At 44.2% G+C, this 15,400-nt stretch overlaps 1 protein-coding gene across 1 annotated transcript in view; it reads left to right on the top strand.

The window, feature by feature from the left end:
* Nucleotides 1-15,400, top strand: part of LOC138491789 (transient receptor potential cation channel subfamily V member 6-like) — a 599,702-nt gene that overhangs the window by 305,415 nt on the left and 278,887 nt on the right. The window contains exon 7 of the mRNA XM_069618497.1: nucleotides 9,349-9,495. Coding sequence (XP_069474598.1) covers nucleotides 9,349-9,495 — 147 coding nt within the window. The remainder of the gene's footprint in view (nucleotides 1-9,348; nucleotides 9,496-15,400) is intronic.

The raw sequence follows: 15,400 nt of genomic DNA, 5'->3' as shown, positions 1-15,400 counted from the left end.
GTATGAAAGGGTAGCTGAAGAAATAATTTACAGAAACTTAACTACCACAACCTCCTATGTAAGGGTTTGCAGACAAACTCCGTATAGTAGGTGTGTGATTCAAGTAGTCTTTGGCTCACCTTAGAGAGACGAGCTGTGTTCAAATGCCTCATCTTCAAAAGAGGTGCTGGTGGGATGCAAGAGTAACTAGTTCTAATTGTGTGATGGTTAAGCATTAATGAACCTAATGTCGAAACCAAAATGTACTGCTAATATTATGAATTATTCTCCGATAACATCTATACATTTTCAGAATTAAAACAAAGAGGAAAGGAAAAACAATACATTTTGACCATTCGTTTCCTTAATAAAATCAATGTGATCCAATACTGTAACATGGGTAGATGGAGACCCATGTAAGGGAAGGGATCATTGAAAAATGACTTAAAATGTTTTCAGAGCAGTTAAGGTTCTATTTAGCAGCCCGAGTGGAAAGTGTTGGCTTTGTGTAGCTCCCATTTGAATACACTACTTAAGGTTCAGCTGGACCTGAACTTTCCTTTGAACACTGCGGTACAGTAGGCCAATTCAGGGGAGTTGCTAGGTCTGGGAAAGACCCGGGGGCTACGCTGATGTCGGAACTGTTGGGACTGGGGGCTAGCTAGTCTTTTGGCTGTAGCTCCTGAGATTCTATCCGGGGCTACAACCAAAAGATCAGGGGCTATAGAACCATTAGCCCCCCCCTAGCAACGCCCCTGGCCCAATTCATGAGTGAAATGGACCAGCCTGCGTTTAGGGGCATAGACCCGCTGGCAAAGGTTACCTTAAGTCTACTGTCTGAAGTTCAAAGCAGGCATGCATTACCTGCTGCTAGAAAAAGGTCAAAAAAGGCTCCATGGCTTCAGATCGATCAAGCCATAGAGCTTTCTCAAAACAACTTTTAAGGCTGAGAAGCCCCAGGTCAGGAGAAGGCCTCTGCTCAGTCCAATGCAAGATATTATGGCAATGGACAAATACCCCAGCTTCTCTCACTCAGTTCTTGGAATATTATAGCCATGGGGCTCAGGGGTTTTCCACGGGGGATGGTCATCTGTGGTGGTACAGGGGTGTTCCCAAATGTTGGATAGGCCCCAGGGCAACAGGAGTTTGTGGGCCTTTTTAGGGTAAAGTCTTTTAACGCTTGGAATATCTCCTAGTGGGAGCTAGCACTCGCAGTGGCCGAGAAGGATCCACCTTCGGCAGATTGGTGAGGCAGGTTGCTTCAGTTGGATTTCAGTTAAAAATCCAAACAAAAAAGGAAGTATTTTAGATGCGGTCACAAATCCACACATCTTTTCCGTACTGAACTGGGGGCAGCTTCAGCCAGCATTGGTTCTCCTCCTGTATAGGTACGCACAGGTATGGGAGCAGAGCACTGCAAGGCACCAAGAGCCTTTGCAAGCCCACAAACCGCTTTGATTCAGTTTCCTCTTAATGTCTTATGTGAACCAGGCACCTCGGAGCATGTATAAGGTTCCCATGCATTTTACCCCCAATTATTTCATCTCAAATATTTCATTGTTTAATGTTCACCTTTTTAAATTCAGAGCAGCAGCAAAATGTGAATATCTGTACATTTGTTATATTATATATTGCCTGCGAATTTATTGTTGATGAATATTATGCACTGAAAATGTGTGCTTTGAATATTCTGCAATGAAATCACTGGGTACCATTATAAGGAATCATGGCACATGCAGACGTCCTTTAACTGATCCTGGAAGGGTAGATGTGGATGGAATACATCTTTCTTTCTAGCAAGTGAAGGACAGCACATCATGCCTCGGCAAGGAAAATGGTTCATCTCACTATGCCTCTTGTGTGACAGAATGCAATCTATGAGTGTTTTTTTTATTTGTATTTAACAGCTTTGCAGATCAAACCCCCTCCTAAAGAGTATAGTGTGCACACGTGACCCTGCTACGAAAAGTCTGCTGAAAACCCCCAGCAATTGCTCTTTGAAGTGGTAACTGGTCAGGCCAAAGGTCACATGTTCATTCCTGAATGCAGCTTGTTGGAGCTGAATGTTTCAGAAGGTGGGGAGAGGAGTGGTTGCCTTTCTAATCAAAGGAACCCCCTTGCCCAAATCATAACGGTATGCTTTGAGGTCCCGATGGCACATTCATCTCTAAAAATAAGCCCTGCCTGTTTTGGCAGGGTGGCTACTGAGATTACACAGTTATACAACCACAAGCCTTGGATTTCATTTAAATTTTCAGTCTGTCGACTTGGCCTTGGCATGGCTTTGTGTGGATTCAGATCATCTGGGCTATGTTTCACCCATAATAAAACATTTGGATCTAGCACAAAGCGTTCTCTTTGATGCTCCTGAGAACGTATGTCACCTGCCTCTGGAGAACAAGAATCCTCTGTGAGGTTGGATGTGTGCTGGGCATTAAAAGGCAGCCAGCCAAGATGCAATGGGTAGCCCTCATCAGGCAGCTGATTAACACAGATTCTTTGGAGTATGCAGACAGAGGATGGGGTGGAGTAGCTTTGGAGAGATGTACAATCAACAGAAGGGTTCTAACATCTTGGATCTTGCTGGGCCTTTGCAAACGTCCTGCCCTCTCTCCTCTTCCTTACAGGAGGCTAGAAGGAAAACAATCAACCATGGCATTTTGCCTATATAAGGGCGGAGACAGGATCACTAGGAGTATAATCTATTCCAAAATCTTTTGCCAGAGAAATGAATACAAAAGTCTTCCAAAGAAGAAACAAGCTCTTCTTCCTACCCATCCCAAGGGGTCATTTTGGGTGATCTGCTGGCTGTGGACTAAGGCATCTCTGCTGCCTGATCACTGGAACTAGTATCCTGTTCACTGGAGGTGAAGGGTAATTAAGGTGCCCTGAGCCAAATTACCTGGCATGGGAGTGCAGAGAAAATGACTCACTTGGTCCCTGGAGACAATAGAGAGGGCCTCCCAGCAACCCATAAGTTGATGTACCACCCTGGGTCCTGATTCCTGCCCCAGTCCACTTGTGAGCTACATTGACTCGGACATCGCTTGCCTGTCCCAAGGTTTTTCCCACCATGTGGGATTGCTGCATGTGCACCGCACTGTGTGTTTTACCCGATCATCCAGCTCACAAACCCGATGCTGAATCACCACCTCAGAAAGCGCCTTGAAGCACAGCTTGATGCTGTTGAACCACAAGAACAAGAATTAAAGGTATTTGCAATGGTCCTGTGCCATGAACCCGCTTTGGAGCACCTTAATGACTTTTAAGACCCCACTCTGTAGCTTATTCCAAAGACATACTCTTCATTGAGAAATTTTTCTAGAACTTTGGTTGGACATTGTTTTATTTTGGGTCATTGAACTATTGTTGTTTGGGTCGCTACTGTGCCAGCTCAAATCCTCTTCTGAGAGCATAACCTGTCCTCAGTCTGTGCTAACCAAAGAGGCTAAAGAGGTATGCTGTTGTGTTGTGCCTTGCTCAGCTTTATGATTGCAATCATTGCTGGGTTGTTGGTAGTGTGAGGTGTCACGATTTTATTACATGGCACACTCCAGCCAGGGACTCCTTCCCCAACAATGAATGTGGTGTACAATAAAGCGCTTTTTATTTTTAATAAACCACAGGTTCTTTTGTTTAAGTAGGCCTCTGGAAGGCAGTGGCAAAGAGTAAGGACGCCTGCTAAGGTAGTGAAAACCCATTTTTGGAGCAAAATGGCAGAATCGGATTTTGATTATTACTCACACGGTTACTCACGACTGCTATGGGACAGGATAAAAGGAAATTCGTGTTGCTACACTTGAGGAGATAGGTAAGCTTAGAGACTACTAATCAGCACACCAGGCCAATGTGGAAATAAAGTAATAAAGTAGGAAAACCGATTTTGGGGAGAAAGCAAATGCAAAAAGAAAAATACAAACAGCAAATGGAAATTTGTTTTACACTGCATTTACAATGACAGGCAGCTCAGGGAAGGGGTATAGCTCAGAATAGGAAAATTGGTTTTCATTGACATGGACAGATACATATGGCAGATAGATTTGTAGGCAAAAGGGATTGCTTTCAATGGGACTATGGTTTGGGGTTTTCAATGGCACAGATACAAATAGAAATGTGTGGGGCAATGCACACAATACATGGGCAAATTCGGTGTTCAGTTACAAGGAGACTAATTCTTTTGAGGCAACACTTTAATGACTATGATTATTAAAGAAAGACACTAGGGACAAGGGGGTTAATTTCGAATTTTAACCAACTTGTACCGTGAATTTCAATGGGGGATTAATTGATTTACTTAAGCATATGCTAAGGATTTACACAGGTACTGAGAGGTTTACCAAAGGAAATATGCTAACATATACAGGCTAAACACAGATTCTTCTATGGGAAGGTGACTGAATTACACTAGCAATGTGAGGTTTTCAATGTGGTTTTCAATGGGTGCAATGCTACAAAAAAGAAGCGCTTATGCAATTTAGGGCTGGGGTTATTTGCTACTTGCAAAACGGTCAGCTGGATCTCAGGACCCTCTGGACAGCAAGGCAAGGGGTCTGGTCACAGCACTCTCCTTGGTATGGTTCAGCTGCCTCCTCTACGTCCTCCTTCTCCTGTCTACCCGGATTCTTGTGTGTCCTGACTTAGTACAGTCCCCCTTACATAGCCCAAATGACATCAGTCACTTTGTAATCTAGGGGGAGGTCTCTATAATTACCTCAACCCCTCAGATAGGACAGTTTTACCATTCCTCTCTCCGTCCCCTGGCATGATTGGTCCAAGGTAAGAGAGCACCATCTGCCTATTGGCATTTTATTACCCTTCTTTGTTCTCTTGGCAACTTTTTAAGAAAACCCGTTATGTCTCATAACTTCATATTTCTACTAGCCCCTAATACTTGCATTAGATATGCGGTTTGAGGGGGTCATAGGGAATTAGGTAATCCGATCGCCAACCCTGTACATGGTAGTATGGCACTTTGGCACATTTTTGTAATTTCCTTAAGATATATAATAGTTATGACTTTACAAATGATCAAGCATATTCCCAATTTCATCTTCCATCTTTCCATCAACTCTCATACTTGTCACATCTTCCGAGCAGCCAGAAACAAGTCTTCACTGGCCATTTCAGTCCACAAAGTCCTAGGAAAATGCACTATAGCTCTTAAAAACCACCTGGAAATTACATAAAAACATAGCATAATACGAAATTATTTCTCATTCTAATTGTTACAAAAATGCCTAAAAATGGACTCAGTCCTTTAATGTCAATTTGGAAGATCTGTCCCCCTCTGTGGGAGGAGTGCTTTAGCCCCCACAGCCGGTGACCAGAGATTTTAATTACCCCTTTGAAGTTGTCAGTTTGTCCTTGGTAGTGGGTGCAGGAGGAACTCACACCTTACACTTGGTTTTCTTGAAGTCCCCGAGCCCCTGCCTTCAAGTCTGTCAGAGCAGGGAGTTATAATGTACCCAGTACATCACATGTCAATGCTGGCTGATTCACTAGTAGTTGCGACTTTCAGTGGAGAGTGGGGCTTTAAATTGAGAGGTTCCTGCCTGAGCCCAAAAACAGTTTTATTCCTGTATTGTGAGCCTCTTCCAAGGTGATTGAAGTCTTGTGGGTGGGACATAATGTACATTGTTTTGTCAACCCCCTCCCCACAGCATTTTTCACTGACATTTCTGTGCAAGCAAAGCTATCCATTCACAGTGGCTTTTTAAAATATATATATATATTTTTACATGTGTGCAAGCTGTTTCTGCATCTGATGTTTGAACTCCTATCTTGTATGTCACAGGATTCTTTAATTTGTCCTTTTTGAGTGAGTTGGCATTTGCTGTTGGTACATTGACAATGAGGGGTAGGCCCCCTTCCACTGGGTTCTTTGATTTGACAATGAATAAAAGAAAAAGCCAAGCCGTTTTTCATTTGCAATGTTTTAAAGGCCAGATATTCAAGTGAAATGAAAAGCAAAAGCTGTGTCTGGCTGTAGGATTGCAATTCTTGCCCCTCATGTGAATGAAACGTACAATAAGGCCCCTTTGATGCAGTGCATAACTTCTTGTAATTCAAGTGAAACAATGCAGTGCAGGGCCATTTTTGGATTGCAGGGCTCAACTGCTTGCCACTCATGTGAATGAACAGTCCAATAAGGGCGTTTTTGATGGAGTGCATGACTTCATGTGACAGGGAAAGCAAAGGGTTTTTGGTGCAGAGTTTCAATGCAGTTTTTCAAATGAAAGAGTTTTCTTTTTAAGGCCTGTAAATGCACCCCACAGAGGCTAAGTATGCACTTTCGTCACTACTCTTTCTTGTACTCCTGCGGTGCAGTTGTCATTTCCTCTCAACTTGTCGCTATCCTGCATTAACAGATATATTTTAGTGACTGGTAAAAGCAACACTTTTTATAACTACTATATGGTTGAAAAAGATATTAATATAAAATTGTAAATTCCAAAGTTCTCTAGCAGTGTATGTATGTTGTGAAGTGTCAATTTGCTCCATAGAAAATGCTCTGACATCATGAAGTTAGAGATTTCTTTATATTGTAGGACCTATATTGTATTCAGCACAGCTCAGTGGCTGCTCATCTGTAAGGGTGGGGCATCTCCCTCGCTTGAGTGGCAGGCAACACAGTCCACCGGGGTACTTTATGTACACAGGAGACCGTGGTGTCTGCGTCTGACCAGCGACACATGGCCCAGCTAGGCATTTTGTTTTTGTTTTGCAATTCAGAGCCCTTTGGGTTCCATAAAGTACATAGGCCACAATAATGAGAGGCCAGCGAGGCATAGGAAGTCTGCCCCCACCATCTCTCATTATTGCGTTACCAGTGTAGATATGCTGACTGACATCAGAGGGTCCTCTCCTGTCAGTCACTGTGCTCAAGTGGAGAAGAGAGGCAGGCCATCCAGATCTGTGTGGCATCAGCAGCAGTGTGCAGACTGTGGAGGGTGTGAAAAGGTAAATGAAGTATGAGTTTTATGTGTGTGTTATATGTTTGTATGTATGTGCTCTTGTATGTTTATTTGTGTGTTTATGTGTCATTTTGCATACAAGGAGTTATCTGTATTTTGTATGAATGCATGTGAATGAACGGTTGTGTGCCTGCTTATTGAAGTAGAGGTGGGCCTCTAAATTTGTGGGTGGGGCTCTAGGGGAATGGTTTGCTTTATGCTTGATACAGAGTAAAGAATTCCATGTAGCATGAAGTTTTTTACTGTGCATCAAGGGAAAAGCACACATGATAAGTGTTATTACATGGCATAACTTACCTAATTTGGTGGCACCAGTCTGCATGTACTTTTTTGCTGTGGCATGGTTTTTATTGCTCGGAATCAAGTGTAACGCAGACAGGATACGTTAATTGGGTGTGCCAGTCTGCATATATTTTACTACTGTTTCATGACATTTTTATTGGCCATCAATGGTAAAGCAATCATGATAAGTGTTATTATGAGCCTTCACTGGCCTATATTGGTGGCACCATTCTGCATGAACTTTACTAATGTGGCATATCATTTTTTACTGGGTATCAAGCATAACACAAATATTATGTGTTTTTACATGGCTAGTCTGGCTTACTTTGGTGACACCAGTTTGCATATACATTGTTATTGTGGTATGGCACTTTTTGCTAGGTATTAAAGGGAAAGCAAACAGGATACATGTTGTTATGTGGCTACAGTGGCCAATATTGGTGGCATCATTCTTCATGTACTTTCTTATTTTGGCATGTCATTTTTTACTGGGCGCCAAGTGTAACACAAATATAAATGTTTGTACATGGCTGGACAGGCCTAGTTTCATAGTGTTAGTCTGCATATACATTCTTAATGTGGCATAGCCTACTTTATTGGGCTTCAAGGCTAAAGCAAACATGATAACTCTTATTACGTAGCTAGACCAGCCTACATTGGTGGTGTTAGTCTGAACCACTTGCTTACTGTGGCATGGCATTCTTTACAGGACATCAAGTGTAGAGCAAACAGCTAGACTGGCCTCCATTTGTACAGACAGTCGCATACACTTTCTTGCTCTGGCATGGCATTTTAACTGTCTGGAAAAACCAGCAGGAATAGGTTCTTACATGGTAACATTTGCATATATTGGTGCAGCCTGCAGGGACATGTAAAGATATGTTTTATACTGGTATATATTGTGGGAAAAGGCATTATGAAAATGTGTTGGAAAATTCTTGTGCAGACTGTTCCTGACTTACATATATTGTATTTTTTCATGTGCTACCATACAAAACCAATTGCACTCTGAATGGCTTTGTACCCAATTGTTCACAGAAAGTGTGCTACAATACATACCATTTTAAGCCATTATTTTTCAAATGTTTCCAGTGGGAGAATCCCCCCAAAACCTCAATATGTTAGTTGAGGCTCCCTTGCTGTGCTCAGTCACTCCCTCATATTCGGGGCAACATTTTTATATTAATTCCCCTAAAATTAAAAAAATCAACAGCCGCCACTTGGCAATGTTAGTAGGTTTCTGTGTCTTTGTGTAGAACATATCTAATTTTAAAGAGAAACATGCCGGCACTGGGGAAGAGGTTTTACATCCTTTCCCACTGTTGTTAAAAGTAACTGCTGAGGGCAATGTTTAGACTGTGCCTTTGTTACAAAAAACAGGCTTCCACAAGCAGGTGCTTTTATAGAAATGCCCAATACAGTTTTGAAAACAGCCATGCCTTGATTATTATGGATTACAGCTGTTGGGGGGAGAGGGGTTGGAACACCATTGTTCAGTAGCCCCTGAGGGTGGGAGAAAAACATAGACGGTGGGCATCAGTGGATGAAAAAAGCAGCATGCAAGAATCCCAAACAACCTGTGGGTTCTCCAAGGAAGCTGGAGCTCCTAACATACGCCCTAGAGATGTAAGGGTGTTGTTATCTTTAAAGGTGCAAGGTATGACAACAAGCATTGTTATCTGGCACTTTATAATCCGGAACGCTCTATTTTGTTAGCCAGAAATATTTTGTTATACAACACCCTTGATTGTCGGTCAACACAGCTTTTGCTGTAGTTAGTGGATTGTTAGAAAAAGGACAGCTCGCAGTTATGTATGCCTGCCATGTTGTAAACTCTGCATAGCATCATGCAATTCCAAGTATACAACATTTCAGCAAAATAAAGTTTCCTATTGGCTTTATTCCGCCTAAAAAAAAATGCTGCACTCTCTGGAAACTCGTAAATAATGAAGGAGTGTAAGAAAGCACCCAGGCCCCTTCTGGCATACATCACAGTCACTTCTAGGACACAGAGAAGGATGGTTTAGTTGTGGATGAGCCATATAACACTCTTACTCTTGAGGATTATTCCGGTTTATCGTCATTTTCACTGGGTGTTTGATTTATTTTACAGATGTTTGAGTATTTCATGGAGAGGCGGAAGAAACCCTACTGCGTGTTCGGGCCCGTGTCGTCCAGCCTCTACGACCTCACCGGGATTGATTCCTACGATGACAGACTATCCGTTTTGGATATAATATGTGGCAGCAAAAACAATGACGTGAGTTATTTTGTTCTGTTGTGCGGCGTGGGCTGCATTCGTCATCCTGTCCTCTTTCTGCTGCCTGCATGTAGCTCTCCCCCCCACTTCAGTTCGTGTGAAGCAGGCAGCGGGCGCAGCTCCTCTGGTGTCGGTCGATGACTCTCCTCTGGGATTCCTGCTGTTAATGGATATCAAAAGTGGACATCAAAGGCGCTAATTAGCGCCGAGGCTGAGCTGCATACAGAGAGACCTAGAATAAGCGGGGGATGAAAAGACAGCCGTAACCAGATGAAGAACATTGAAAAGCATTGGCAAAGCCAACAGTTTGGGCTTTTGTGTACGTGGGATCTGCATTTAGATGGAGTGCTTGCCAAATGCCTATCTCACCCCTTTGCAAGAGCCAAAACGGTGGGCTTGGCCAATGCTTGTTAGTTTTGGCTATTTAGGTGGCACTGTGAGCGCAGCCAATAAGCCAAAACTGTTGCCATGGGAAGTGAAGATAGGAAAGGGATGAGCTGGGTCAACAGACACACAGCTGCAGGCAGGGGCAGCCTTAGGGCAGGGCAGGCCGGTTGACCGGCCGTAGCGCCATGCCCCCGAGGGCGCCATTAGCCCCCTGCCACGCAAGCTCGGGGGAGTCTTTCAAGGGCTCCCCCCTAGCTAGCATAGTGGGAGAAGGCACGGCATGCGCCTTTTGTTATTAAATGCGCCCGTGGCGGTGGGGCGCATTTAATAACAATAACCATCAGCACACTATTCACATGATTACCTCCGACGCGGGAGCCAGGCGGTTTTCATTGGAATAGGGCACTCATGCATTAGCTTGATCATCCTATTCCAGTGATTAGCTCCCTGCGAGGCTCCGCAGCGAGTAGGTATTAAACAAAAAGTGGTGCATCCTGCCCCTCACTAACCTCCTGTTTTCCCAAGGGGCGTCAATTTGCCCAGGGCGCTGTTGCCGCAAAGGGCGCCCCTGGTTGCAGGTGTTGTTTGGGTTACCCTATTTGGTCGCTCATCCACCTCTGTCATTCACGTAGCCTAATGAACACATCCTGATTAGGGTGCTCAGGCTATGTGTGATCCCTATGGAAGGCTACGTATTACTGTACTTTGATAGCCTACTTCCAAGCAAGCCACCATCCTGTCTCGCCATGAACTGAAATAAAGTCTAACACAACTTGACATGGAACAAGATCTTAATAATAACCTTTCTGACATCAAGGTGCCAGGTCTGTTTTTAATTTGACCACTCCATCTCCTCACCTTCTGTTAGCAACAGCATTCACCTTTCCACACTGTCTTTCCTTGACTGTGCTGCTCTTGGCTCTGGCTTCTCTGTCACGGCATTAACATTTTGGAGTCTGACCTGGCGTACAAAGCATAGATATGCCTAGGCTAATGAGCCACCAATCTTCCAGGACTGCCCGAGCACACTCTCAGCCACTGATGCATCCATTATTCCATTGTGTACTAATTTCTACAGTTCTACAAAAGTGCCTTGGAAACACAACCAAATAATCTTTACCACATCTGCTTCCTCCCTTTTGCAGAGCCACAGTCGACCTAACAAGACTGACAAGCACCCATGCTATCACAAAGCATTCTTCCCCCGCTGCATCCTTTCCTCTATGTGTTCATAGTATCTACCTTCCACTTTCCATCCTTCTATCGTCCCCTGGCTCATTTTCTTTTCTCCAGAAGACTAAGGTCTGGATACTCCCGGAGAGGGCAAAGTCTGCCACTCCACGAACAGGCCTAGATGCTCGGAGGCTACTAAGGAGGTACAATGGCACATTACAAAAGCCTATTAACATACCACTACATGACATTTACCCACCCATTGACTGTCCATGGCCTTGCTAGTCACTATGGCCATTCCCACACACTACCTGCCCCTCACTGCCCAAAGCATATCCCTTTGAGCTAGCTGTGTGATTTCTGAGCAGCCTTCTGAAAGGTAATGTCTTTATTTGAGCTGTCATCTGGCATCTGGAGTAATACCAATGGCTTAACCAAGTGTGCCTTCAGCCACTTGATATATAAGCAGTATGTGCATCCTTGCATCTGTTGCTCGCACTGAATAATGGGCAAACACCCATATGCTGCATGTATTCTCTTCCCATCACAATAGTTTTGGCTTATAAGCAGCGCTTACAGCACCACATAATGGGCAAAACTATTTAATTTCTTTTTTGGGCTTCCTGTGTTTTGACAGATCATTCTTTTCTTGGAGTTTGCTATTAAGACATGCTTTGAACCCATGTCAGAAGTATTCCGCATCGCAATTTGAGGGTGAGGGAAACATCCATACTACAATGGAAAAGGAGATCGAAATGCAAAGTGGGGCATGAATGGAACAATGGGCAAGATCTGGGTGTTGCAATTTGAGGACGATAATTTCCTTCTTATGACATCAGGGCTTCTAAAGAGGTGCACTCCCACATGCACAGGAGTGCAAGCAATATGCCCCTAATCACATTAAGGGGGCTCCTGCTCCTCATCAAATTCATAAACAACTAGTCATTGAAGGTCTCCAAAGCCGGGAATAATCCCAGAAGGAAGTTTAAATACATGGCAGCAAGTGCCTGGTTGTTTTTATTTTACATGCACATTGAGTACCATTAAATTGGGTAATAATTACACCTGTAAGAAATGTGCTAAGAAATGGGGGTAATCGGGCCTGAAGTATTTACGTTCATCCTGATAACTTGTACATGGGAACAAGTAAGATTCCATCCTAAAGCATTATGGGAGGATAGCTCAGAGGCAATGCGCTCGCCTTGAAAGCAAGACGACGCAGAGCAACACAGGTTTGATCCTCGGGTCCACGCTTAGAAACATATTAAGCATGTTATAAATAACCAAATATTATGTTGGACAGGAATCTTTTTGGGCAGGTAGTGCTTAATAAAAAAGAATGCCCATTGTGAAGCAGCCTTTATACAAACGCGCTGTCTTTCTTTCATGTGCATAGGAGGCTCTTTTCTGTAGCACACTGGGACCTTATTTCCACTTCCGGCATTAGTGTTATGAATAAACAGATGAGGTAAAGCTTAGCTTTTCAGAAGGATGTTTTTTTCTTTAACTATGGTCCCTCCTACTAGACAATGAAATCCAGATGTATCCAGGGTCAGGTCAGTTTGACCCGTTTAGAAATGGTTCCATGTCATTTCATCGTCAGGCATTTAAAAGCCTGCAATTTAAACGTGTTTGACAGTTCATCGAACCCCCACCCCCCGCCCCCGTCCTGCACCTATTTTTAACTATACCCAACCCCCACAACCACTTATCTGCCCTTTCACACCCCCACCGTCAAGAATTTGATAAACTGTCAAACACGTTTAAACTGCAGGCTTTGAAATGCCGGACGATGAAAGAACGTTGTACCTTTAGAAACATACCCAGATAACAACAGAGGTATCCAAGCTTCTTCATTTTATGAGAAGCCAGGTTTCCTCAGTAAACTTCTACAGTGCCTAGTGCTGTCCATAGGCTGCTTCAGGGTGCTTATGCACCAGAGAAAAGCAAATGAAGTCAGAAATAGTGGAGGGAAAATGGGCACATGTTCGGCAGCAGGTTACGGGTAAGCAAGTATGAACAGGTGTGTCTTGTGGATGTACTGATTTTGTGCAACTTGCTTTAGTGATGAGGTGAAACTCCAGCAGAATCCAGATACCCCATGGGGCTCTTTTTGAGGCGGACGCACTGGAACCGCAATGCGTAAAAGCCGTGTGAAAGGCTTTTATGCATTGGTTTTCTGGTACACACCATTTTAATTGTATGACGGAGGGATGGGGCTAATCTAACTTACGGTTCCGACACTCCCTTCCTCTCCGCCATACAAATACCCCAGCATTTATGCAAGCATACATTTCTGTGCCGGTGCAAACGCTGAGTTATTCCTATGGAGTCTGTTGACTTTTTGTACCAGCAAAAAGCAGGCAGTCTCCATAGGGATACTTTATAACTGCTGCCGACATGGCAGGCAGCATTTACTCAATTTTCACAGAAGAGTGCGGGAGGGCAAAAGGCAGCATAAATGCTTGTATGCAGCCTTTTGCCCTTTCCTTTTGTGCTCTGCCATGCAAATAATGAACATATAGCAGCAGGGACCTGGCCAAGTTAAGGTGTAAACGTAACAGGTCCCCACCGTCAAATACAGTAGATCTCGCATATGAGCTCCTCATGTTCTCTTCTTTCAGGATGAAGGTACCACAGATATCAGCCATAGCTAGGACTCAGTGGCCTATTCGGCAGATATCTGATGATTCTGCTTGCGATAAAATCAATGTTTTGGACTCGGTTTTAACAGGCTGAAAGAAGAAGTTATGGTGAACAGGTTTAAGCAGATCACTTTGAAATAGATCCACTGTGGAGTGTCCTGAACTATTTTGTTGTAGTTCTTTCTGAATTAATTTGTGTGGTGGTCCCAAGTAGACGGCAAGTGGGAAGTTAAGCCTTCTGATGATAATGGCTCTGATTAGTACTTAGGGATGGGAAGCTGACTAAAATGGGATGATCTTCCGGGCCAGTGACAAGGGAGGCCCAGCAAATTAAGTCCAGAAATAGGTTGAGAAAAAAGGAATTGTACTTACATTGCTGCACCTAAGATGGTGAATGGTTAAGCACCCGGACAATAGGGGAGGGCTTTTCCCACTCTCCAATCCCTAAACCCTCTTACCCCCAATCAATGGAAGAGCTAAGCGACCATCGTTTTCTTCCTGCCATCAAACCACAGATCACTGGAACGATCACTATAACACCAGACTGATGCACCAGGCCATTTTTGGGGCATCTAGAAACACCTTGTTAGGGAGATTTCTGGGGCCGGCAGAGTCCCAGCTCACAGAAGGCCCTAACTCCTTCCCTGGTCCCAAGAATCCAAGGTCCACACAAGGAGCAAGGATCACTGTGGTTTATTTCATGAAACACACAGGGCGTACATGCATGAATGAAACTCAGGCATCTCTCGCCAATGCTCTGGCTCGCAGGCCAGTTTTTTGTACTCATGATGTGCTAACTGTCATCTAGAAACTGTCCCACAAAAACCTATCGGGCACAGGATTGGTTCCCTGAGTAGTAGGGTTAGTATGGGATCCTGTAGAGTGACTGATCATAGGATGTTACTGTGTCAGGTGGTAGACTTGGGGACATCCCTGAAAGTTGCTACTTTACAAAAGTTACAGTAAGGAAGCCTAGTGATTGGTTGGCACCTTGTGCTTTCTCCCCCGGTGTCCGGATTGGTCAGGCGGCGGGCCCCCAAGCCTGGACGACCTTCGTTCCCAGCCTGCAAGACACCTGCTCCCGGTACAGGTCCCAGTGAATGGCAACTATGTGTCTGCGTATTACAATAGTGTGGACGGCTAATGCCATGGAGCGTTCCATTCCTATAATACAAGGTGTCTGGAGGTAACCAATATGTTGCAGGTTGCCGCCTAGTCATGGAGCGGCTGCTTGTTCCCAGTCCTCGGAACTTGTCCCGTCCTCAGCTCAGTCGGGTCACGTGATTGGAGATCGCTCTCGCATGCTGAGTTGTCTCAGATGAGTGTATATTTGCACATAATATTCCTTGCTGCAACCAGTGTCATTTTGGCTCGAATTGTGGAATGTCGCTTTGCAACATGGTGGCCTTGGCAGCCTGCTGCTCACGTCTGGGTTTGTTCTGCTAGAACAGCACTTTGTAGCATGAGGTGTCTCTGGGTCCATTGCAGCCTGCTGTATTCATCTGGGGCCTACTATGGCTTGCTTAAGGAGTCCTCATAGCATCCATGAATTAGTGGGAGTCTTAGGTTGGTCACGTCCCTAGAGTGCCTTCTGTCCTTCCATAGGGTTAGTGGCATATACGCATCTGCAAGCATATTAAACAAGCTCTTCTTTGCTTCTTGCGTTTCTGAGGTGCTGCAGAAAACCTAATGATAACATA

The sequence above is a fragment of the Ambystoma mexicanum genome, chromosome 10 (genome assembly GCF_040938575.1).
Source record: "Ambystoma mexicanum isolate Mex_15411 chromosome 10, UKY_AmexF1_1, whole genome shotgun sequence".
NCBI classification, from domain to species: domain Eukaryota; kingdom Metazoa; phylum Chordata; class Amphibia; order Caudata; family Ambystomatidae; genus Ambystoma; species Ambystoma mexicanum.
Note: the sequence above shows the minus strand (reverse complement) of the source record. Positions and strands in the feature narration are given on the sequence as shown.